The 26,858-nt window shown below is 34.7% G+C and overlaps 1 protein-coding gene across 1 annotated transcript in view; it reads right to left on the reverse strand.

The window, feature by feature from the left end:
- The window catches only part of LOC107084928 (collagen alpha-1(XIV) chain-like), a 145,600-nt gene that overhangs the window by 43,518 nt on the left and 75,224 nt on the right, over window positions 1–26,858 (reverse strand). Inside the window, exons 13-20 of the mRNA XM_015375010.1 lie at window positions 25,172–25,301; window positions 18,608–18,747; window positions 18,370–18,496; window positions 18,117–18,256; window positions 16,301–16,433; window positions 16,136–16,180; window positions 13,754–13,899; window positions 5,421–5,550 (exon numbers count right to left, since the gene is read on the reverse strand). Coding sequence (XP_015230496.1) covers window positions 5,421–5,550; window positions 13,754–13,899; window positions 16,136–16,180; window positions 16,301–16,433; window positions 18,117–18,256; window positions 18,370–18,496; window positions 18,608–18,747; window positions 25,172–25,301 — 991 coding nt within the window. The remainder of the gene's footprint in view (window positions 1–5,420; window positions 5,551–13,753; window positions 13,900–16,135; window positions 16,181–16,300; window positions 16,434–18,116; window positions 18,257–18,369; window positions 18,497–18,607; window positions 18,748–25,171; window positions 25,302–26,858) is intronic.

Here is a 26,858-nt window from a genome sequence, read left to right on the forward strand (position 1 = left end):
ACCAAAGTTATTTTAAAATAAAAAGGTGCAGGTGGGACTTTATCATACAGAAGTCTTATTTTTAGTATTTTTGCAATTTAAAGAACTTTGTCTCATTGTCTAATGTGTAGCTGATGAGGAAATCATTGCCTTGATGTACATTTATGAGCTCTGCTCATTGGAGGCCGATTCCCTCTTTAACCATAAAACGTGAGATCCCACAGGTTTATATCCCTGAGTGAACCTGCCAGCTGCTCAGTTGCACATTGATAAAGCTGAAAATCTTCCAGACACTCCGTCCATGTTCCATCATTGCACTCTGAGCTGGCTTCTCACAAACTGAAATCTCTCAATTACACCGTCTCTTCTGCCCCGTCTTTCCTCCTCAGCCTCTGCAGTCGTTCGGCATTAAAATCCAATCATGCGTTTCTGTGCTGTACAATCCCATCGGTATCGGCTACAAACTCGCATGTTTACATCCTCAAGTTTTAACCTGCTATTCTGTTGTGTTTTCTATCCTTGGCTGCCCTTCCTGGACCTGAGGAAATTCCTATCATTTTCTGTGCTCTGTGCCATCCCTCCCGCATGTGCTGCCTGATAAAAGGGAAACTGGAGGTCTGATAAAAACTCTCCTGGCACAGAAGCTCTCTCACGATTCAACGGACGTGTTAAAGAGGTTCCAGTGATAATTTAGCTTTAGAGATTTATTTTGGCTAAGATTTAAAAGCATTTGGGTCAATTACTCTACTAATATTGAGTAAAAACTAAATTAATACACAATTCTGACTTGATATTGTTAAAAAAGCTTGTTTTCTAAATGGTTTTGGCTTTATAACTTTAAAACCGAGCAGCTCAAGCTAGACACAAGATGATTTATACACTGCAAAAAGTTAACTTTCTTCAATTTCTTCAATTTAAGTGTGGGGGGAATGGCGGCCTAGTGGTTAGGGCATAAAGCTTGGAATCATGACGTTCCGACTTCGAGCCTCACTCCCACAGTCTGCCACTTTCGGACACTGAGCAAAGACCCTTAACCCCACACTGCTCCCTGGGCGCACAATGGCAGCCCACTGCTCCACAAGGGGATAAGTTCAAAGCAGAGAGTGAAATAAGTAAAAATAAGTGAAAATAAGCAAGACAATAATAATATTTACATTTAAAATAAGAAAAAAGAACGGCAGTCCCTAATTTCAAGTGTATAATATCTAATTACCTTATATTTAGCATAGAAATACTAATTCCATTGACAGATTTAACTACTCAAAAAAAGGATAAATACACTTTAAGTTAAATGTTTCCACATTATAGATTGTTTTTAAATCGTATCTTAAACATAAAACTGCAGCATTCACAGAAATCAGCTGTCACAAGGAAATGCAACAAAAAGGCTGAGAATATTTGGCCAGGTTTGTAGAAACTTCACCAATAATACAAAATGTACATTATTTTCCCATTTCCTTCATATCTGGAATGCTTCTCCTTATCTCTGAATACCTTCAACAATCATCCCATTCCTCAGTGGATCAGGAGCTCCGATTAGTCTGCCTCAGCTATCATATTATCTATCATCTGTGTGCCTCTAAATACCCAATCACCCCCTCTGTATTCCCTGTCATACCCACCTCTGTGTTGACTCCACCCCTCCCTGATTCAAATCCTCAGATTATACAGGCTCTCCTTGTCCCATCATCTGTCTTTGCTAAAGAAAAAACCTAATGGACCCCCTTTTCTACATTCCCTGCCATTTTTCCTCAGGCCATCATCTCATCCTTCACTTGCTAACAGGAACCATTCATCATCACTGAGTGTCGAGACCCGTCATTTAAAAATCGGGGGAACGTCGTTAACGCCTGCTAATGTGTGTAATGCGGCACTAAGGGAGACACGATGGGATGGAGGCGAAAGACAAATGACTGGAATTTAGAGCTACTGTCTCACTGAAAGTCAAGTGTTTGCTCTGTGATGCACATCAAGGAAGAGAAATCAAATCTCCCCTTTTTTGTCTTGGGCTCCTCAGGAAGTATAATTAATGTAGAACTATTTGTTATAGAGCGCTACTTTTTTTGAAATGACCATGGAATAGTTCTGACTGTAATGAGCTGATAAGAACATTTTGACATAATTTGACATTTTTTCCCTATTGTTCTTACTTTAAAGTGACTGTGAAATTTTCTGATGTATTTAGGCTTTAAAGAAATAATTTGATTTAATTACATTATAGGAAAAAAATGCTGTTGGCAGATATACATGTATTTTTGCTGATCTTTTTCATAAATTTTCAAAGGTAAACACTATTTGTATAGATAACAATTCTGAGGACAAAAAAGCCTCAACTCATCTAAAACTTAAGGTTAGATTTAGATAAGTGTTAGGATAATTGTCATTGATGATGTGTGAGTTTAATACACCTTAATATTAGTTGCCTGTTGCGTGTCAGAAGTGAGGTTTTCCCCAGTAGTTAATCTATTTAGGCCAGTTCCTCGGTCCGGCTATATACTGTTATAATCTTCATTTAGTATGTGGCAAAGATTTGGTAATGGAATGAGAGCGCTGTCCTTCAGCTAAGAACAAAGTGTAATATTTTGATAAGGCTGGAGGCATGGATGTCTAATCATCTGCAAACGTGTGTGATGTAAAATGTGATGATGTGCTTCTTCAACTGTTAATCTTGGCAACTTCCCGGTTGGTGAGCAGCTGCCTTCTGTAACTCTAAGCAACTTCTCTGATCTGAGTAAGATCACAAATTCTATGAAAATCTGTTGTCATGTCTCATGGTTAGTTAATATATATATATATATATATATATATATATATATATATATATATATATATATACACACACACGCGTTATGAAGTGTTATTTCAAGAGTTTGTCCCGAGTGATCTCTTTTCAGGAAAATGAAACAGAGAGAGCTTGAAGGTGAAAACAAAGAGCTTTCCTTTAACATAACAAATTAAAAAGTGAACACTGACTTTTTCAAAGGTCATAACTAAAACCTTTAAAGGAAATTCATATATTATATAAAAAAGTACATCCAAAGAATGAGTAGAGTGGTGCAGAGTTTTACAAGTTTCAAAGTTTTAAATAGTCACACAGACGTTGCCGCTGTCTTTCAAGAGAGGTCAGTTTGAAGGCAGACTTGAAAATCAGCTAGGAAAAAGTACAGCTGAGGGGTTGAGCAGGAGGGCATCAGTAAAAAGTTTAAACTTTGAATGTTTTTAGGCTATAAAGATGGTATGAAATGTCACAGTTTGGTAATTATTGTAGAAACCCAAGCAGGCAGAATAAACCTATTTCTTACTAATAACATGCATAGGAAAAGTTAAAGTAAAGGGTCTGAAAACAACATGGATGACTTATCTCATCAATGGTTAATTTGTGTTTCTAGTGCAATGCAGGGAGGGACAGATGCCTTATTTACTGGCAGGTTGAATGTAGGATTGTGTTTTAGAAAGTTTAGTTAAGATAACAGCAGCAGCAGTAAATCTGTTTAATTATGAAATCATATGAATTAAACCGTATTTTTTTTAAACTAGTGACTTAATGATATTCAAACTTTTTGTTCTTTCTCTTTCAATAGTCAATAGAGCTCTTGAAGTTTTTGCATTTCTTTTGGTAGTTTGTATTTGTTACTTGTCTTATTGTTTTGTTCAGCCCAAAGAGTTTTCCCTAATTGCTTTGAGGTCTTAAGTTTAAATATTGCAGTTTATGACTTGATTCATGTTGTTATTTTTGCTATTTAGGTTATACCATACAGTATAAGCTCACCTTTCCTTTTACTATTTCAATATATTATATTATTGCTTCTTTATTCTTTTTAACTTTCTGGTGGATTTTTGAGTTCATTTTACTTGAAAATATTTATGCTGGTATTCTTTACTTAGAGGTTGATTTGTTACCCATTTAGTTTCTGTTATGCCATAGTTCTCAGTTCATCCTCGCTATCATGTCTTCAGCTTATTGGATCCACCTGCTTTAATACTCATCTAATTGACGCCAGCCACCTGTTCCCCTTTGCTTTATATACGGTCTGTTTCACACACAGCCCCCAGGTTTATACTGCCTGGCATGTCAAGCCTTTAATGTCCATATTTGCCATTCCTACTTTTGAACCACTCTCTGGATGTAAGCTGTTTATTTTTTAATTAAAACTTCTCAGCTCATCTTTCTTCCTCTGCTGCCTGCTTTAAGGTCCATCCTAAGAACCACAATGTGACACAAACTCACAAGCAGCAAAGCTTGGATACTGTATGAAACAGCATAAAAAACTTGTTGAACCCTCCTCTGCTTTACAGTACCTCAAATCCAATATTATAATCAAAGAATTATTCTGGAAGCATTTTATATTTTTGAATATCACCACCATCTAAAAAAGCAAAAGCAGTAGGGCTTAAGGGTCTAAATGTAAAGGCATGCATGTCATTTAATTTTAACAGCTAAAACTTAAAAGTAATGGAAAATCCTTATGGAAGATTTCTTTTTGTTGTGCTTTGATTGACATCAATAGATGAAATGTTGGTTTTTAAAAGTAAATAACAGCACTGATGAGAGCACATCAGTTATCTATTAGATAAAGAAAAAAGCTACACATGAGCTTGATGAATCAAAAATGGATCTATGCATGAAACTCCAATGATTCCATGCTTGATCCAAAACAATTAACTTAACATCATAAACTAATCTTGAATTATCAAATTATATAATTTTTTTAATGTCTTTCAGCTCTCAGTTACGTAGTAACAGCAGAATATGATCAAAAAAATATATTTAGGCTGATAAAAGGTAATGATCAAATATATTAACATTCAGTAAAAAAATTGTTTCATGTGTCATGAGTTTTATGTAAATTTATTTACATTTACAGTATGCTTATCATGCTTAAATGGGTTATTATCCAGTAGTTTTTTATTTTAGTTTACAGTTAAGATTCAAAATTTCAGCTTTATTCTAGTTTATCCATAGATTTAAAATCAATAATAGAAACCATTTGAATATGAATTTATCCAATGATCCCTTTTAGAGGATATCAGGCTACAATGAATAAGATGGAAGGTCATTTTTCTAGCTTGATTTGATTCTATTCTATGCTTTAATCAAACACAAATCTAATTTGTGCATTTATCATATCATCCTCAAATCCACTTTTTGTTTTAATTGTTTTGCAAATAAAGACAAAATCACCAGTCAGCTCATGAATAACAAACACACATCCCTCTTGAGTTTCACTACAATATGCAGTTATCCCCGTCTGTAGCTGTAAAGGAGGAACATTTTGGTGTTTAATAGGCTTTTCACAAGAATCACCAGTAAGTGTGGACAATAACTGTTGCAAAGATGATGGTCAGACTGACCCAGAACAAAACTTGTAAAAAGCTGAAAGGTGTAAAGATGAGAGAAAATGCACAGATTTAAAAGATCAAAATCATAATTGGCGACTTACGTGTCCGTCCCATTTGGGAGGATACTGGACCATCTCCATCAGAATAAACAGGGATGATGGTGACTTTGTACTCTGTATCTGAAAGGAGAGGCTGCAGAACCAGGCTGGTTTGACCCGAGGGCACCGTCCTCTGCAAGAAGAGGGGAAAGAAAGGTATAAAAATCAAACTAAATGGAACAGTAACTGGGCTGAGTGTATATAGTGCTTCTCTAGTCATGCTGGCAACTCAAAGGTCTTTTCTGAACTTAGTAACATTGATGCCCAGATCTGTACCAACTTCAGAGAAACAATCTTATCCTGAACAATTTCCTGATGTAAAGCATGACAAAGTCAATCAGAAAATAAGAATAATATGCATCAAAGGAAAGAATAAAAGGCCAGAGTCAAGTTGAAATTTCAATGGAAAACAAATCAAATTTTTCATTTCCCCTTCCGTTATTTTTTACTTCTTTATTCATGAATTGGCTCAATCATTGCTTCAGTGGTTTCTATTTCTATTTTTTGTTTTGCAAGAAGGAGAAACCATCCTTATAAAAAAGTGATAGCTGTGCATGGCTTTGTCTCACTGTCACATTCCTGTGTCAGCTCTGGCCATTAGAAGTCTTTGTCTTACCCTACCTGTGTCTGCCAGTTTGCATTCTGGGCATGCACAGTCTGGCCTTACTCCACTGCAAACTTTTTTTCTCCATCTCCAAAGGCAAAGTCTTTCTCAGACGTGTTATTCAGACAAGCACCGAGGGCCTTGAGGATTCAATTTCATTCCCGCCTGATGAAAAGCTAGCAAGTCTGTAAACTGTCAAGGAGGAACACCGTTTGGAATACATCAACTCTTTACTCAATCCTGAATTTTGTGTCATCTCCATATAAATTAGGAAAAAAAATTAAATTCAAAATTCTTGTACAGTAGAAATATTGAAAATTGTAATTTACATCAGTAGGTAAATGTTGCAGAGCAATTAACTGAAACCACAAACACTAAAAGATTGGCAAGGATTGGGAATATCTTCATGTTGGGTGATACAATATTTTTTCATTAGATGAAAACCCAGGTTTTAAAGGAAGATTTGCTGAAATAATGAACAAATTTGCACATTATGTGAAGTATAAATGATAAATTATTAAGGAATCCCCTCTTAAATACATTTTTATATAATTTCCTAGAATTACAGAGACACAGTTAGATTATTTTCCTACCAGGACATAAAAGCAGGAGCAAAAACAATTTATACCAAATATATTATAAATATATATTCTACAAGGTTTATATACCAGGTTAGAAACTTTCATGCTTTTTTCTTCAAGTAAATGAGATTAATTATTTAAAGCACCTAATAATACATTTCAATAATATTAAAAGTTATTAAGAAAAAAATGAAATGTTTTCTTAAAATAACGGCATTTGTTCTTAAATTCAAAAGGTAAGGGAGACACTTAGCAAATGGAGCAAGACAATTTACATTTAAAATAAGAAAAAATACTGAAATTAAGGGGGAATACATTTAATTTACGAAAGGTTTACCTATTTCTAGTTTCTAGACTGTTTTTTGCAGTGCAGAGAAAAAAAAAATATTTTTCCCTGTCAAAGTTTTAAAGAACTTAAACAAATGTAGCAAAATAAAATGAAATAGCAGGAACTCTGTTTACACACAGAAATGAGTTTTATGCCCAACAGCCATTGTTTATTGAGCCTTGAATGCAGCAGCACAGCGACTTTGGTATATTAAGCATCACAGCTGTCTGAGAACAGATGGCTGCAGAGTTTAGTTACCCCACGGTTACCCTGCACACACTGACATCTGGTGAAGCAGTGGCAGAGGCATAACCAGGATTTAAGTTTGGGTTTGTTGTTCATGGGAGGTTTTTTGTTTTAGGGTAGTAGAGGCCGTTAAGTATTTCCCGCTAGGCGACAAAATATTGCTGGCATCTTCGAACATGCTGATACCTAAATATGGCATAGATATAGTCAAAATATGAAGAATATAATTTTTTCTCTGTTTGAGCACCAACTGCAGACTTAATTAGTTTTGTGTATACAATTAATATGTAAATACCATTTGGAATTTATCCATCTATTGTAAAACCATGTAATATTTCTCTCATCGTAGCAACGTTTTTCACACCAGGCACTATTAGTCTGTGACTCATGTGTAAAGTAAGTGTGAGCTTTATCAAAGTGACAATGTGTCTTATGTATGATGTTTTTAACTAAGAAAAGAAGCAGATGCCTTGTTGTGTTTATGGAGAGCACTACTGTTTATATATGTCCTTGACTGATAACAATTTATAATAAAAGCTGGGATGAATCCACAACAAGTTTTAAATGTTTATCAGAGCATTGTAGGTATTTAATGGGGGAAAAAATTTTGAATGCAATACAGGAATTACTTGCAAACTCTCTGAGAATCCAGTATTATGACAAGGTAATTATTAGTTGCTAACAGCACTAAATTTAGCATCTGTTTCATTGCTTTGGCAGTTTAAAATCTGAAATAGAGTGATTAAATGCAAAAGTGGTTAATCTGGCATTGAAAAGAGATGTAATCTACATTACTACTGCATTAAAACTGCAATGTATAAATAAGTCAAACCTGGATGGCAATGTTTATGCTTACATTTCCACTAAAATACAGGCTGAGATTTGTGACACTTCTACTTTGTTAAAGCAGGAATGTGGAGTCATACTTTTCACAAAAGTGTTGACTAAATTTTGTATAATTTCTATTAAATAGAAAATTTGTAATTTCTTGTCTTTTAAGCTGGAAGTATAATTATGCAGGTAATACTACACACAAAAAATGTCTATTATGATAGACCTAGAAAATACAATGCTGCCATCCATGGAAAAAACATAAAATGTGGTTCTGTTAAACTTTCAAAAGGAAATGTTTACAAAACAAATGTTTATTATTTTCTAAATGTGGTTTAAAATGCTTATCCTTAGCAAATAGGGTAACAATTCCTTTGAATGTCCATAAAAACAAATTCTTGATGAAACCATGTCCAAAGACATCAAGCCACATGTTTTATGTATTTTTAGACCAAATATACAGTACTTAGAAAAAAATGCCAACATCAAAAAGTCATAAGATTTGTCAAAAGACATCAATCTATCTTTTATCCTTCAGGGTCACAGTTGGGTTGGTGCGTACCTCCTGCAGTAAGGGGATAGGAGGGTTGCACCCTGGTCAAGGTACCATTATATTGCAGGGCAGAGACATAACCCTTATTTACATTACCCTTTGAAAACCGACCCGTGCAGAGCTTGGATCAGTTAACAGTGCTGAGCATGGTTTACACACTCAGAATCAGGCGAAGAAGGTAGCCTTTTGTCAATTTACTTGACAGATTGGGCTTTTGGAAATTGGATACGACAAACGATAATCTAATCAGGGCTTATAGATGCAGGAAAGAATGACAGGAGTTGAGGTTCTTCACTCTGCTAAGCAGAATCACCACTGGAAACGGTGTGGCAAGGTAGGAAGCATTTTTATGAATGTCCGAAATTTCATGATTACGATGGTTGACTGTAAGGAGATGTCTGCTTCAGCGCTCTTTGTTATCTGAGAACCGGGCCAGAACTTAACCCCGCCGAGCCCTACCAATGAACTAGTGCCATGTTAGCATGGTTTGGTTGTGTCTGGCGCTGTCCTGTTTAGTTTCGCTTGCCATTTACAATCTACAGTTATCTCGGTTACCGTGCTCGGACCGATCTCAGTATGGTTTTAAAAGGGTGGTGTAAATGGGGCTATACAACCATGCCAACACACTTACACCTACGAGAGGAGATACCAATTAACCTAACAGTCATGTTTTTGGTCTGTAGGAAGAAGAAGGAATCCCTGCATGCACATAGAGAACAGTAAACTCCTTGTAGAAAGACCCTGTATAGCCCTGGACATTAAGGCAAATCTACACCAATTCCCTGATCTTAGCATGTTTTCTACCTTTGCATGTAACAGATAAACTGACAGGAATGTAACCTGATATACATCTTAAAGACATCTGAACTGTAGTTGTTGGGCACAATAAGATAATTTTGTTTTGAAGTTAATTTGCTGTTTGTAGCGTTGAATATGTAGTCTGCACAGACAATAGTAAAGTAATTCAAGGCTAATGTGGGTGCAGAGAAATGACAGCAAATTAAACTAACACCCTGCCTTTGGCAGCAACCATCCTAAGCTCAAGGATTCTTGTGATTTTATCACAAAAAAAAATGCATTAGCTTGAACCTGTCTTTTCCTGGATTTAAACACTACTTATTAAAGGAACTTCATACAATGTTGAATCATCTTTGACCTTAGAAATGCATGATTTGAAACAACAAGAGACAGTTCAAAAGCTACACTGCATAAAACAATTTTCAGTCACTATATAAAGCAACTAAATGCTGTTATGGTCTTTAAGCTTTTTGAAACTGAAAGCCCTTTTTCACATAAGTCCCAGTAATTTACCAGGAAAATGTTCTAGGTCAAACAAGATTTAAAGCCTTTTACACATGTAAGTTAGTCCTCCTAAATCACCTGGTCAGCTCTTTTTAAACATAACCCTGCAAAAGTAGAATGAATGTACCTGGTAGCACCTAAAGGTGGCAATAATGCAAGTGATATAGTTTTAAATATCCCATGATGCTTTGCACGGAGAGCTCTTGCAAAGCATTCTGGGATTTATATATTCATCCAGTGAATAAGGATGTACGCTTTCACATTTGAACACTCATATAAAATGGCATAACTCCTATATAGTGATGCTTGGACATAGCCCATGTGTTTTGGGGTTCTCACTATCTGATCTGTACCAGTAGCAGGATCTGTACCATCAGCTCATTTGCAGAACTAGAATAAATCCGGATTGCTACCAAATGAGTTAAATGGAAAAAAAACAAAAAGACAGTTTTTTTTTCTCCCTAATTATTAAAGGCACACTGTTCTAAAAAAATAAATGTTAAAATTAACTTTTCTGTTAGAACAAATATGTTTACATCTTTCTGCACTCATCAGTAGCAATTCTCTCCCAGAAGAAGGGATTGTACCTTACCTCCGGCAACTCATTTTCCGGCTTTGGGTTGTACTTTTATAGTAATTAATGCATAATTAAAGAAAGACACAACTAAAGTACAGACAAACAGGTAATCTAATTTTGCAGGAATCCTATAACCATGTACGATCATGACGTCAGATCAGCGACGTAATGGAAAAAATGTAAAAAGTATCCAATTCACTCCAAAAAGTCTTTATATATATATATATATATATATATATATATATATATATATTCATGACCGGTTCATGTCTAGTTAAGGACTACTCGAAGTGTACCAAAAATCAGGAAGGGCTATCAGAACTAACCTAGAAGAGTCAGATCTCCCTTTTTTTTTTTTTTTTTTACAGTAAGTGACAATTTCAAATTTATATAAATGCAGCTGTGATGAACAAAGACAATCATCAGTGTTAGATAAAATTCAGATAAGATAAGATTCAGTTCACTGTGCCAACATTAGGTTACCTGAAGTTCCTGTCACTCTGTTGGTGACCTCTGCTATAAAGTTACAAACTTCTGCTGATAAACACAGATTTAAAAACTATCATCCTAACATTATTAAGATTTTATGGAGCTATTGTTTTTGTAATGCAGCTCTTTGCTCCCTCACCGGGAGAACCTGTAAGAAGCAGAAGAAGCTGTGCAGTTGATTCCTCAGCCTTTTAGAGGGTGTCTTTTGTGCGCAGCACTTGGAGATTCATAGCCTGACCAGACTGCCAAATGGAGCACCCTGCTGCTCATTCTTTGATAAGAGATCTCATTTAACAAGCTGCTGGTGCAAGCAGCTGGGAGCTTTTTATTGTTAGAATGAAAAGCTGCTGTGGAACCTGTGTCCAGAGGACCACCGCGTTACTGCAGCCTCTGCTGGGGTGATGCAACAAATCAGCACTAACAAATACATAACTGCCACCTAAGATTCATTTGAATATGATAGGCTGTAAAGATATTCAACAACTGTTGGTGCACGCATGGTGCACACATGGTGCACGCTTCAATATGAAGCACAAAAGGCATGAAGGAAATCAAATGTTGAGATGCGATTTAGATTCATAAAAGCTTCAATTTATAATGAAGAAAAGTATTTGGTTTTTGGATGGCTACACTTGCTTTCTGCTAGGTGTGATATTGAATCAGATTTATGTTTATAATTTCTAATGGATTTGTAATATTCTGTTACTGTTTCACCTTTCCCTATGTTAACCTGTACTCATCTTGCTCAGTTGTTTTTTTTCTTTCACTAACATAACTCTGTGACATTTCTCCCAGGAGTTTTCCAGTACAAAGTTTTTGAGGACTTCTTATAGCGAACCCCATGACAAAAAAAACATGCTTTAGTGTGGAGATCTCTCTGTTATACTGACAATTTCTCCAACTCGATGACACAAGTAGCATATATAATTGTTCAATAAATACTCATTTATTCAGCTTGGCTTGCATCCCTTTTTAAAGAGTATTTTTTTCCTCATGACTGCAAAATGTCCCATTTTTCTTCTTATTAAATTTTTTTGAGCTTTTCCTGGGTTAAAAAGTCAAATAAAGTTTTTATTGTTAAGTTGATATTGAAATTCGTGATGACATATAGCAGCACATTGTGCACCTTGCACATTGAGCTTGGCCAGGACATCCTAAAAGAGATTAGCAATCTCAATGGATTTCTCTCCCGGTAAAATAAAGTTTAGATAAACTTAAAGAGAGCTAAACAAAGTAGACATTCACATGGGAGAACAGTGTTTCTGCATTAAATTTTGTTTTCTCCTAGTCTTCCTGCTTTGCTTTTCTCTCGTGGCTCATTACAGTGAATCCAGCTACTCTCTCCATTTTTCTCAACATCTAATCAAACATAGTCTTTGATGATCTGACAATGTTTTCATCATTATCCTCTTCTCTATCACAAAACGATCACCGTGAGCAGAACTGCCTTGAACTAGAGCAACATTTAATCTCCCTTTGCACTTTTGTTCTAAAAAATCGGTACTGATATGAGGCCCTGTTATGCATAGGGGACTGTTTATAACAGTCCCTTCAAAAGCTTTTAGGGATAAGCTGGAGTACAGTAAATGAAACACACGTAAAAAAGAAGAATATCACTACAGGTATTTAAAATCAAGTTGACAACAGCCGGCCTTTGCCAGTTGATCTAAAGAAGGCTCTTTACTTATTGCTGCTTTTATACAGAAGATAAAAAACAGCTTTAAAATACTATTACTTATCATTGCAGACTCATAGGTCCTCTTAGGTCATGTGCTACATAAAATAAGGTTGATATTATGTAGACATAATCTCAAATGGTACATGTACGATAATCTAACCATTATTTTGAAAACCTATTTTCTTGTTCTGTGTTATTTGGATTAGCAATCTACCAGGTGAAGTGAAAAAATGCAATCCAAGATGGTAAATAAAAGTGAAAAGTTAATTTGATTTCCATCAAATATTAGACATGAAAAAAGCTTTTTTTCCTTAAAAAAAAAACAGCTTATACAATCAGAAAAGTTTAAGTCTAAAACGCTTGAACCCTTTAAAAAATAAAATGAACCAGAAAAGCACACAGAGAGTGCAGACCCCACCAAGTAGCACATTTCCCCAAACATGTTTTTACTGCCACCTTGAGTTAATACCTGTATTCAACGAATCTTTCAAAACATTCTTAGATCCAGATGATGATCCAGATCATCACCAAAATGTAATCATTTGTAGCCAGTCCAAAAATGCACATTTTTTTTGAAAATTTCAGCAAAATCCATACATAACTTTTTTAGTTATTTTTAAAATAGTAAAAACAGAAAAACAGGAAAAAAACCCAACACCAATAAAAACATAACCTCCTTGGCGGAAGTAATAAGGTCCTAAGTTACTAAACTGATCATCGCACACATTGAGGAGAGGGCTAATCAAGGCAAAAGCAAAGCAATAACATCTTTTTAGAGGATTGCAACAAAAACAGCAACTTTTCTAAGGATTTTTTCTAATTCCTCTTCCAATTTAGCTTGGTGCTATGTGGACTTCACAGCTGCTTTATGCTATTTTAAAAGGTACAGAATAGTTGAGATTAGTTCCAATCAAGCTAAAATGAATCATCACAATTTTTCTTCTTAAATCTTTTGTGGTGAAAAAAATTCCACAATTATTTGAAGGAAAAAAGGTATAATTTTTGGTATATTTTTTGCAGACAATGACTTCACTTTTTGGCTGACAAATAGGTATGAACTCCACATTATTTTAGAAAATAAAAACTGACATTCTTTTTTTCTAAAAAGAAAACAGAACTAAAATCACAATAAAGCTGTCTTTCATACCGTCTCCTCTGCTCGATCTCCCCTGGCACTAATGTAGGTCAATCGATAATGACGGACATTCCTGGAGTCGACAGCCTGCCACGACACCCGCATGCTAAATGTGGTTTCTTCATCGATCCTCAGATTCTTTACCGCATAACGAGGAGCTGGAGGGTCAGAGAGGGAGGAAAGAAAAAAAAAGTGAATAAATAAATCAAATCTTTCAGAAGATCACAGTCAGAAAAACCCAATGAAGCAAAAAACTTTCACACTGTGAGATGGAAAAAGATGATGATATCAAAATCTTTTGACATTTAATTTACTTCAAACTCATATTGGTTTCTTGGTGATATCATCACCATTCTGTGCAGAAAGTATCACAAACTTTTATGATGGAATAAAAAGACTGACATCTAAAGACATGGAAGCAGATTTCAAACACAAATTTAATTGAAATTTAAATATTGGATCTTTTTTTTTCAATCATCTTAATGATACATGAAACTTGTAATTTAGAATCAACTGAATTAGTTCAATTTTTTAGGATGTGAAGCACTTATAAAAAGTTATTTTGTACCAATTATTTAATCCAATGAGGCAATATAAAGTAGTGCATATATTAGAAGTGAAAAGTAAAGGACCTATGGGCCTCATTGCATTCACCATTTTTCTCCTATTTAGAGTCTCTTCTCAGGTACGAACCTATTTTACGAGTCTTGCAGACTTGACGTATTAGTCTTCCAACAGTCAGCTGTTAAATGACTAAACTTCTCGTTACTTAGAAGTAGGTGTCCATTTTATTAGGATACATCATGACACATTATGCAACTTTGCATTTATAAATTATGTTTTTATTTGCTGATGACACAACAATCAGCCATTACACTTGCAGGTGGTATGTCGATATCCAGGGGACGCTGATTTAATTTGTTGTCATTTCATCAAAAGAAATAACAGTAGGTAAGCTCTATGTGAGATCGAGCTACTATTGAAAAAACATCTGGAAAAGAAAACAGCAAAACTCTTCTAACGGTAAAACTTGTATTAATTTCACTTCATGCCAGCTGCTTGGATTTGCTATTATACTAAATGTTGATTTTTGAGTTTGTCTTAAATTAGAGCTTTGCTGGTAAGATCTTTATGTTTATGTGGTGTTTGAGAGAGATAAAGAGGATATTAAGGATATTTTGCTTTATATTTTGTCATTTCGGTTGATTTTTGGTTGATGCTTCATTTACATCAAATAATGCACCTCTAGCCTCCATCAGTAGTTTTAATTGACTTTTTATTTTTTATATTATTTTATATTTTTACTTCTGTAACAGTATAACCAGAAAATTGACAGCTCTTGTGATTTATTGCATGGTTTGGCTTGGACATGTCATTGAATAATGCTGCTCAGCTTTAAATCAGGAGAGCTTGTCTTCAAAGCCATTTCTATGAACGAACAACTTCCGACGAGTGAGGGAAGTCGTAGTCCGCCCATTTATATCAGGTTAAATATGCAGGTTTAAATTTTTTAGGAAAATATGCTCACTTACGCACAGGTTAACTGCATCATGTTTACGATGATCATGTACAATCTATTACTGAAGTTTAAAAACATGTGCTGAATCTCATGTAGCCAGTTCATAAGATCCCTGAGGTGAGAGAAAAAGTAAGAGAAGTTTATGACAACAATTTGAGAATGTTGTCTCATGAGGCCCATGTTTACAAAAACCAAAAGTATTATGTATTTGTATTGCAGACATGTTTTCCACTCATTTGTATCTGCTTCCCTGTTTCTGCCACATTAAATAATCCTTTCAGCATGATGCTGCCACCACCATGTTTCAGAGAAGGAATTTATGGTATGAATTTTCCACTATGAAAAACAATTTAACCTTTTGCTTTCATGTCATGATTTATAGTGTGATTATAAAGAGATAGAAATTAAAAAGATTTTTGTTAAGTTTTATTTTTTTTCAAACCTGCATATGAATAGTAGACATACAACTTAAAACTGGAGCAAATTCTAAAATATAAAAAAAGATGAAGATCTACAATTCATGTAAACAAAGTAAATCAGAGTATGTTCAGAGTTTTTCTGAACATATTTGACATGTATAGAGAGTCTCTGTCAGTTCTGGAGGTCTGCATTGGCGCAACCAGGAGTTCAAGAGCTGCAGTTTTGAAGCAAATAGGGAATTATTCTCTAAGGGGCATCATAAGTCCAAATAATATTCAGAGAAACTGAGAGAAGGACCAATTCCCTTTGATTCAAGCCTGCTGTAGTTTCCATGACTCAGAGGAATGAGAATCTTTACAAGCATGAAAAGCTGCAAAGTAATTAGTGGAGAAAGATAAGACCAGGCAGAGTGAAGCAAGGAAAGAAAAACAGCACAAGGTGGCTGAATTGCTTACTTAATGTCGTTGTGGTTGTCGTAGCAACTGTAGTTGTCCTCTTAGCTGAAAATAATGAATAATAAATTAATTAGCCTGAAACCAACTTATTCTAGGTGAAATTTTATGGAATTTGTGAACATGAAGAATTCTTTGTGAATATTTTATGAGCAGGGTTTAATTTACCAGTGGTTTCTACCAGCACCACCTCATCACTCTCAACCTCATTGGCGTAGACAGCAGCCAGGAGGACTTCATACTCTGAAGCAGGCTCTAGTCCTTTAATCAGATAAGTGTTAGTGTTCCCATTCACCATAACCTATAACGAGAAAAAAGAAAAAACAAGAAAGTTTCCATGAGGTACCCAGATCAAACAGCTACTAACAGATCACCAATTTATCATTAGGCAAAGTGAGAAATAAATCAGAAAAAAAACCCATATACAAATCATAAACTAAAGACATGAAAATAAAACAATAAATCAGTAAATCAAATTTCAATAGAGATCACACTAATGTTTTGATTAGAGAAACATAATTGAGTTAAAATGGCGAATACTTCATAATCTACGTTTGTGAAATAAATGCAGTCTAAGACAAAAGACTAAGGGACGTTTTTCCGAAATCTTAAAAAAAAAAAAAAAAAGAAAAAAATCACAAATCTTCAGATCTTTTAGCTTATACAAAGAGATGAAAGGGGCTTTGTAGAAGTGCCATAAATGAAATATTTGACTTTTCATGCAGACCTTTCTTTTGATAGTTCTGAAAAACTGAATCCTGCTATGTTTCTATGGTGAAGTGCAAAAGCTTTTAACAAAATAAATGGAAAGCAGCAAAATTACAGACCTTTCAACACTTCGTTTCATCATTTTTTTTTTTTTTTTTTACATTTGAACTTCATATAAAAGTGTGCTGTTGCTAGTTTTCAAAAGATTTTCTTTTTTTATCATCTAATATCTAAAAAACTAAAAAGGAAAAAAGAACATCCCACAAATCAAAGCACCTAACATGTGGACTATTGAATTGCATCTTTCATAGAGGTAAAAAAAAAAATCCAACAGACTGCTGCAAAACGAGATCCTGACCAAATGTGCATTTTTACAGCTAGAGGACTTTCTGATGCAAGCATAGTGAAACAGCCCAGTTGAATATTATGTGACCACTTTTTAAAGAAGCAACTTTTTGGATAATCAAGTTTGCACGTAAGATTGGCTAAAATGAATTCATACTTCATAAACATTATATATATATATATATATATATATATATATATATATATATATATATATATATATATATATATATATATAAAGCTGTGACTTTTACATTAGAGTCTCGGGGAAGAGACTTTGAAGCATTGGATGCAGGTCCAGCCGATTCCACAACAGTTTCTTCCCCACTGCCATCAGACTGCTGAATGTTTTGTAGAATGGGTTATTGTATTGTATTNTATATATATATATATATATATATATATATATATTATAATTATATATATATATTTTTTTATTAGAACTGCAAATTTACAGTAATTTTTACTATTTTAAATATTTTACACTTTTAAAAAGATGAAATTGTCCAGTGAGCTGTTTCCAAACTAAATATCTTTTTGTTTTACACTTATGTAAACAAAATGACAAATAAAATCTGTCTAAAGTCATCACATTATTTTGTTTTCATCGAAAACAAACTGCATAAAGAATTTTACCAGCAAATAAAATAAGGTTAATCACAAATAAGATATAAAATACTTCAAATGTAGACAGGCAGTATATTGGTATCTCAATATACTTTATCTATGAATAAATAAATGGATCAATAAAAAAGTCACTTTGTTCTAAATAAATTGAATCAATGGAAAATAATATATACATTTATTTATATACACACACAACAAATAACATTAAATAAGATTTAGATTATGATTTTAATTTATCAGTACGGTAATTGTATCACATAGGTTACTGAAGTTAGATGAAAAAATAAATAAAAAATTGACCAACCTCCTCACTGTCTCCCCCATCGGTTGGGGTCCAGATGAGTCGATAGAGCACCACATCAGAGGCCGGGTGTTGCCAATATACCCTGAAGCCATCTGAGGAAACATCGCTGCTCTTCAGATCCAGCGGATCCGGGACCACCTCTACAGAGAACAACAATTAGCTGAATAGTTTCTACAAAATTGATAGGTTATTTTTTTTGTTTGATTTTTCATTACAATGTTGCTAAATAAACACTTCAAGTTTTTATTCCTACGTGTGGTGAAGCTTTCGGTCACAGCTGGAGCTTCGCCCTCTTTGTAGATTGCAAAAACCCCGACCGTGTACTCAGTCGTGGAGGTCAGGTTTCGGAGCAAGTAGCTCGTCACAGAACCAACATCCACCTGTTCAACAGGAAAACCAAAGATCTAATTCATTTTGAGAAGATTCCCTGAGGTTTGATTTATTATTTATCTTGAGCAACAGGTCAAAAACATGAAAACAAGAAAGTTCACCTCATTAGTTTGGACTCCACTGGTCTTGACGTACATGATGCGGTAACCTCGGACCAACCTGGAAGGGGATTCCCATGTAATGCGAGCAGAGCTGTGGTCCACGTCCGAAAAACGAAGATTCCTTGCTGGGATCAGAGGTACTAAAGAACAACAAAAAAAAAATCATATATTTTGCTCTGAAACTCTGACACCAAAAGGTTTACCAAATAGCTCCAACTAGGGGAAAGAATTTACAGAAAAAATAAATTCCCAATCAATCATGAAACTAATTAAGATGTCAAGAGAAGCAATGGAATATAATCAAAACTAACACAAAAAGTGCTGCTGGGATCACGATTCTATATTCTCTGCCCCTTTGATTCTCTCATAGGCTTTGGAACAAGAATTATTGGACTTTGCTAGTTTAATTATAAAGTGGACTGAACCTCATTACATCACTTCCATTCCCTGAGGCTCTGCTCCAACTTCTTCTGCTGCTTGAATTCTCTCAGAGGACCTGAAAAGGTCTAAAGAAACATCCTGCCCTGTGTAGTTTTAAATTTAGCCTTGAAACCTGTTTTACTCCAATGTGTGAAAAAGTTTCCGCTTCCGATTACCGATCTGTTTTCTTTAAAAAATGAGGGGGAGAAAAATCCTGATTGTTCTCCCCGTTTCTTCACCTCAATTATACAGGAGGTCAGAGAAAAGACAAACCGAGAGAGAGATAGAGGAGAAAGTAAAGAATGGGAAGAGATATAGCCACTACTTTTACTGCAGATGGTGCCTCGGTCAGCAGGATGGGAAATTAAAAAGGTGAAAGATAGGAAAGTTGGCAAAGTTTTATAAGAAAAATATACATCAAACAGTTTCAAATATAAATGACGCCCAACTTTGTAAAGGCTTCCTTAAATGTCACAGGAGCTTGTTTGTTTTCCCTTCCTTTTAACGTGGTAATTTTTTTGTATTTGGACCTTTCATACTTCCATAGAGGTACTGTACACATAAATCCAGTGTTTCACCTTTAATTACAATACAACAAGTTCAGATTTAAACTTTGAGTCAGATGAAAAAAGATGAAATTAAAGATTATCAATCCTTTTTAATGTGAATTTTATCATATATAACTAGATTATTCCATGCAATTTCCTTAAACATTTGTAATTCCTCAACTTTACATCTATAAACAAGACTGTCTGCATGCATGTCAAGGCACAAGTTAAATATACTGAGTTTAAAAGCATTTTTTCTGGTCATAAGAAAACAATTCCTAATTCTCTTATTCTACCAGTTAGACCCCCCTTATCTGCATTTACATCCCTTTCATATGTGTTTACTATATTTTCAAAGAAAGCTAAGGTCAACCCTGTAACCTTCCAATACTTGAAGCATTATGCATTCATTAAAAGGAAAATCTCCCCATGACTTCGTAGGTCACAGTATGGGCAACCTGCAAAGTTTGTACCTTCTGCTCAAGCGGGGGATGACTTTAAAGCATCAACAGAAAAAAGGCAAAGAAAAACAACCTGCAGAGTTGTTGGCTTTAGGGAACAATACAAAACATTTCCTTGAAGGTGTTCCTCTTCTTCTCCCCTTAAGCATATGTAATATTGTAGTAAATAGCTTTTGGCCCGTTTATTATAAAGCATTGTGCTTTAATCCTCCGCTGCAGAAATCAACGACCCATTTTAAACTATTAAAAGAAATGTGATAATTATGATAGGAAACAAACCACAAGTATTACAGTATTCATATATTCATTGTTTGATAAAAGTTGCAGTACTTACAGTACATGGCTGTACAGACCATAAATAATACATACCGTATAATCAATAAATCAATGCTCACAGCCTTCATGATGAATCTACTGAATCTGTAGTGTTTTAAACTTGTTTGTATTTAAAACACAGAGATTTCTACAGTTCTGCTCGTATCTGCTCCAAGAAAATTTGAGAGGTAATAAAGCCAAAGATATGGTTCAATAGCTCCCCAAAAACTTATTGTTAGAATCTGCTGAACTTGAATTTCATATTTACATGAGTCAGTAGTGTTACAAAAAAAGACTTCTCTGTTTTGGCTATTTGGTTACATATTTGTGTTAAAGATAGCAAAGAAATCTAAGACAAAGTTATTTTCATTTTAAAAGGAAGAAAAGGCTATACAAACTAGCATAACCACATCTGAAACAGTAATGGCCATTAAACTTAACAACTGGTTCTGTCAATCAGTTGACCAGCTATTCTTTCCAAAATTGTTTGAATTCCACCACATTGCAGAGATTTTCAGTTTGAGGGCACACAACAACATCTATTTTTGATTTAGTTTTTGAACTACTTATAACTGAGTTTCAGATCTTTGTCTTGCTGCAAAATTTAGCTGTGGTAACATTTCTGAACATTGACTTTAATGGTAGAGACCATCATTTATGGTTCCATCACCTACAGCTGGGTATATATATCCTGTAGCAGGAAAGCAGCTTACTACTATCACACTACCAGGGATAGACGATTTACTATAATTTCAGATAAAATTATTTTGTTTTATGCCATGTACAAGAGGATACACACTTTCGAAAAACAGAATTTACATATTTTTGGGGAGAGAAGCTGTAAGTTATTAATATTTTTTCTTTGGAACTTTCTCATGGACTTAAGTTTTGTTCACTCCCTTCATATTGCTTTTGACAGACTGGTCAACCCTGAAAATATTTAACACAAGCATGTCCAAAGTCGGTCCTCGAGGACCACTGTCCTACAGGTTGTAGAGGTTTTCTTGCTTCAACACAGCTGATTTTCATTGATAGCTGATTAATAGCCTTTTGCTGAAATGCAGTCATCAAAATCAGCAACAAGTGCTAAAGCATCTCTGGGAACTCCTTCAAGACTTTTGGAAGACCATTTCAGATGACTACCTCTTGAAGACACTCATCAAGACACTCATCAAGACAATGCCAAGAGTGTGCAAAGCAGTAATCAAAGCAAAAGGTGGCTACTTTGAAGAATATAAGACATATTTTCAGTTGTTTATCACGTTTTTGTTAAGTATATAATTCCACAAGTGTTAATTCATAGTTTTGATGCCTTCAGTGTGAATATTCAACTTTCATAATCATGAAAATAAAGAAAACTCTTTGAATGAGAAAGTGTCCAAACTTTTGGTATGTACTGTATATTGCCATGTGAGTGAAGGCTTTAGCCTTTAGATAAATAATGTAAAATTAACACAGGTATAAATGTATTTAATATAATTTTTTTAAGAATAAAGCAGCAAAAAGTAATAAATACCAGTTATGTTTAAAGTGTATTGGATTGGATCTCCGATCCAATGCCAAATCACTGATGTCCAATCCAGCTAGTTAGTCAATATTGGACTCCATATCTTATCCAAGTATCAGATTTGTGTATCTCTAGTCTCTAATTTTTTCCTCTATTCATCCAGATTGATACATTTTCTTCTGTTAGATTGTGGTGCTTGTTTCATGTTTTCAGTGTCATGATCTTTGCACTGATGGTTCATTCCTTCCTTCTGCCTAGCTCCACCTAGTTTTCATTACCTTTCATCAGATCCACCTGTTCCAGCTTCTACTTAAACTGCATGGTCCCAGCCATCAGTGCCATATTATTCTAGCAGTAGGTGAGAGTTCTCTAACATACCCAGTTTGTTTGTTCTGATAACCTAATCCTGACTAGTTTCTGCCCTTGGACCTCTGAGCCTGCCTGCCCCTTTTCTGATCCGTTTACCTAACTCTGCTGGATTCTGCCTGCTTACCACTTGGATTTCCTTACGGTACCTCTTTGGATCCCTTATCTTCTGGTCTGGATTTCTGTTTGCCTAATCAAGACCGGCTATTGCTTCTCCTTCTAAAATCACCTGCCCTCCCTCGTCTGCTGGCTTCTGCTCATCAGTTAAAACCTCTTACACCCTAAGGGGGTATAAATAAATTTCTGCCTGACAAAAACACACAAAAGTCTCAAAGCTATTAGATTTAAGAAGAAACTTTTGGTACGTCTGTAAAGGTAAGATGTCATAGAATGGTTTTCTGGTGTCAGCACCATTGTAGCTTTGACCCTGCCTGAAATANACCCTATGTCAGAGTTTCGTAGTCACTAACCTGTGTTTTCCCCTCAACAGAGATTCCGGCCTTTCGGTCCTACAGTAGCTGCTGAGGCGCTGATTCATCAAACAGTTGTTAAACACTATTATAGGTCATGTCAGATTGTCTGCCAGACTTCTGGGTCCAAGGTTCTGTGTTCTGACAGTCAAAGAAGTCCTGTTAAAGTGATCTGTTTGGATTCTACAGATATAACATTAATCTGGCATAGTTTGGACTGCTTTAAATTTCATTTATACACCATTTTCATGTTTGAAGGTTCAAATTATTTACATCATGTAGATAAAACTATAATGTGGTGCAGAGAGGAGTCAAAATTTTATTATATGACCAGACTAGGGACAAATATTTAGGAGCTTTATGATCATAAAATATACATTTTCATCTATAGTTTGTATGCAACTTGTGCTGCAACGGAGGAAAATAAAAACACAAAAAGCTATCTTCATATATTTATCACATCAGACATGGGATCGTATTGTTAAGCACTCCTACGCTTATCTCTGTCATGGTTCATTTTTTATTTTAATCAAGGTCATATGCGTGTGCTGTTTTAGACAACACTAATAATCAGAGTGTATTATTGGTGAATAACAGAAGAAATAACAGTTCCTCATTTTGTCAAGTCTGTTGACAAAATGAGGGATGAGAGGCTTCAGAGAGCTTTGAAATCAGAATGAATAGGAGAAATGAGTGCAGATTAAACCTCCATCATGCTTTGTCCAGTTGCATCAAAGCTTAGCAGCTGACAAGAAAGTAAGTTTTCAGATCATTCTGATGATATACAATGACACATAATTGCACCAAAGACACCATAAAAACCTAATCATATTGCAAAATGAAATAAAGGCATTTATATGACGGAAAGAAAAGAAAGGACTCAATGATGCAAAATCTGGTAACGCAGGAAAAATAAGTAAGATTATTAAATTAATGCACAAAGAAAGTAATTTTATGCAGAACATATCGTTATCTGTAACATTACGCCTTAAAAAGTCAACAAAAAAAAAAGGTCAATCCTTTGCGAATGGAAAAACAAAACAAACAACAAAAAACTGCGACTGTGAAGCTGCTGACATCAACTGAAGCTTTAAACCCTTTCTACAGATATAAACAGGCTCTGACTTAAAGCCACACACCTCACTCCTTCATGGAGATGCCATAAAACATAAGCTGGTGAGAATGGTTAGGATTTGGAAACGTTTCAACAGAAACAGACTCTAATCACTGCTTTTAAACACTGAAGATAGAGTGTGACATGCAGAAAATAGCTGTGAGAAAAGGAGCTGGACGTGGATTTTGGCACCCGAGGCTGATCATTTAACAGTGGAGAAAATCAAAAAGTGCCAGAAAATGTGACTTAAACATGCTCTAGTTGCACTAGAAAAGCTAAATGAAGAGTTGAAGGTGAAGAAAACACAATTAAAACGCTAATTCCACTGATTAGAAAATATTAAAGTCATGACTGAAGGCAAATCATGGAAACACATTTGCTGCAGTGTCTGAATTAAGAATCTAGCTCATCTTCTCTGAGTCCTACATGCAGATATTTATATAGATCTCAAAACAAGCTAAAATTAGTGAAGTGTTCTTCATGAATAAACAGAGGTCTCTTTAATAAGAGATTTGGTTTCTTTCCAAATGAACCACAGGCAGCTGCAAATAAATTGAAATGACTAGAGTGGAGTGAGGTGCTCCAAAGAGAATGAAAGCAATTTAAGATTAGGGTGATAAAGCCGTAAGAAATATTTTATTAATAAAACTTCACAAAGCTTATTACCCAGAGCCTAATATTTCTGCTGAAAAGATTTTGCCTCAAGACTTTGCAGAAAGTTGAATCTTTGTATAAAGAGCAACCACCAACCGTTCAGGTTAAAGGTAAAACAGAAGCTGAGAACACAGGGATCTTATAAAGTAAAAATTGAAAAATATTGTGTAAGTAAACCGCTGTAAAAACTGCAGTTGAAAAATGCATCACAAAAATGTATTTTATATAAATTTTATATTATTTATATTATTTTAGGATAAAAATATTAGTATTATCTTGACCAAGAGATACAGTTCAGAGTTTAGCCAAACCATTTATAGCACTTTAACTTTTAGATTTATTCCCACTAAATCAATGAAACAAAGCAATGTATGGCGCATTCACTCACAACTAACTTATTGTTGATCTACAGTACCTCAGAGTTTAAATGAAATGCTTTAATGTTTGTGGTTCCAACACAAACAAGAGGATTATCAGTAATTCTTTATATTATTTTTTTTAGGAGTGTCATTTAAAAATAGCATTTTTCATAATAAAAAACTAAAATTTATTTTGCACAAATAAAATGTAGGAAAAGTTTACATTTTAGCTTATCTGAGGAAAACAGACACTAAAATAGTTTGCACCTGATCACTTTGCAAACAGAGAATATCATTAAAGGAGGATATTGGAAAATCCAGGTTTAAAGGATTGTTTGGTTGATGCTTACATGTGGTCTGTTGACTGGTCATGGGATCACTGGCCTCCTCTCCATACATGGCGTAAACTGTCACGATGTATTCAGTGGCTGGAGTTAACCCTTCCAGCTCCACCTCAGTTACAGAAGCGTCCACCTTAACCTGCACAAAAACAAACACACAATTAGTGTCTATCTGAAATAATATTTCTGTGTTTCTGACTTCAGTGTGTTTTAATACTAACTTATGTTATCCCTTAGTCATTCTATCATATCAATCCAAAAAGTTCACAATATTTAAACAGGATCAGGGTGTAGACATGATAATTTTCCTGAATTAAGTATCTTCAGATACAGAGCTGTGTCAGAAAGGCTTTAGGGGACTTAGGGTAAATCAAGGCAAATGGAAATTGCAAAGCCTCAATAAATACTTTGAAAACAGTGTTAGGATCAATTTCTATTGTGTTTCTATGTGTTTTTTAAACCTTAATAATACCTGCCTGTTACATTTTAAGGTTAATATATTCCCAAGTAGTTTATCTAATTAGGACAGTTCTTCTGTCAGGATAAAAAGTTATCATCTTCATTATGTTTAAAGATTTGGGAATGAAATGGGAGCACAGACGGAGCAGATCTTTCTTAACAGCGAGTTCTCGGCCACTTGGCGATCAGGCTGTCCCTGATCTAGAACACTTTGTAATATCTTAATATGGCTGGAGCCGGTTATTATTTACAAGCCTCTGTGATGTGATGATGTGGCAGGGGGGGACCCTGGAGATGTATAAAATGCTTCTTGTTATTCTGGGCTGACTTTCTGAAGAAGTAGGCCCGGTGATAAGTGCTGCTATTTGTAAGCTGAGCCATTTCTCTGGTCTAATTACAATTTATGGAAAAAAAAAAAAAAAAAAAAACTGTTGTCATGTCTCATAGTTATTTAATACATATACATTTAGAGGTGTAATTTAAAGTGATCTCTTGTGAGTGATCTCTTCTCAGGAAAGAATTGGAGAGAGAAGCTTAAGAGCTTTCCTTTACAACAGCAACTTTTTTATTTTTTATTTTTATTTTTTTTAAGCACAGCCACTCATGTAACACGGGCCTTCAAGCTTTTCAAAGATGCTTTCAAGCCTGCCAATTCAATATAGCAACAAGCCTTGAGCGATGAAATCAATTTTCTTTAAAAGAAAACTGAAGTTTACAACAAAAAAAAATGTCAAATACAGACCAAGGAATGTTCTTCTGCTGGTCTTATTTTCTATTACCTACAAACAGCTGTGTTCAAGATAATTGTATTAGAAAGTAGTTGAAGATCCTGGCAGTTTTTACTATATGACGTGCAAATGTCATAACACTGTACAACCTTATGCAACTTTAATCATGAAGGTTCCAATAATTCAATGAGCATGACACTACTTCCAGTTGCTCAGCTTCAGTATCCAAAATAATAAATGAACTGTAATAGTCTGATCAAAATAGTAAATCTATTATAGAAAATGAAGCTAAACTAAGAGTGGGATAGATTTGTATGGTCTTGAACAAAACCTTATGTTTAAAATACCTAACAGCAGTTAATTTAATCCACATTTTATGAGCATTTAGACCATTTTAACATCTTTGTGGCTTTTTTTTAGATATGTGAATAAAAATTTAAATGGAAAATGGCAGAATATGGTACTGATTCACTTTTAAACTCACACAAACAGCATGCAAGCTAAAAAAA

The sequence above is a fragment of the Cyprinodon variegatus genome, unplaced genomic scaffold (genome assembly GCF_000732505.1).
Source record: "Cyprinodon variegatus isolate N-32 unplaced genomic scaffold, C_variegatus-1.0 Scaffold112, whole genome shotgun sequence".
In the NCBI taxonomy this organism is placed as follows: domain Eukaryota; kingdom Metazoa; phylum Chordata; class Actinopteri; order Cyprinodontiformes; family Cyprinodontidae; genus Cyprinodon; species Cyprinodon variegatus.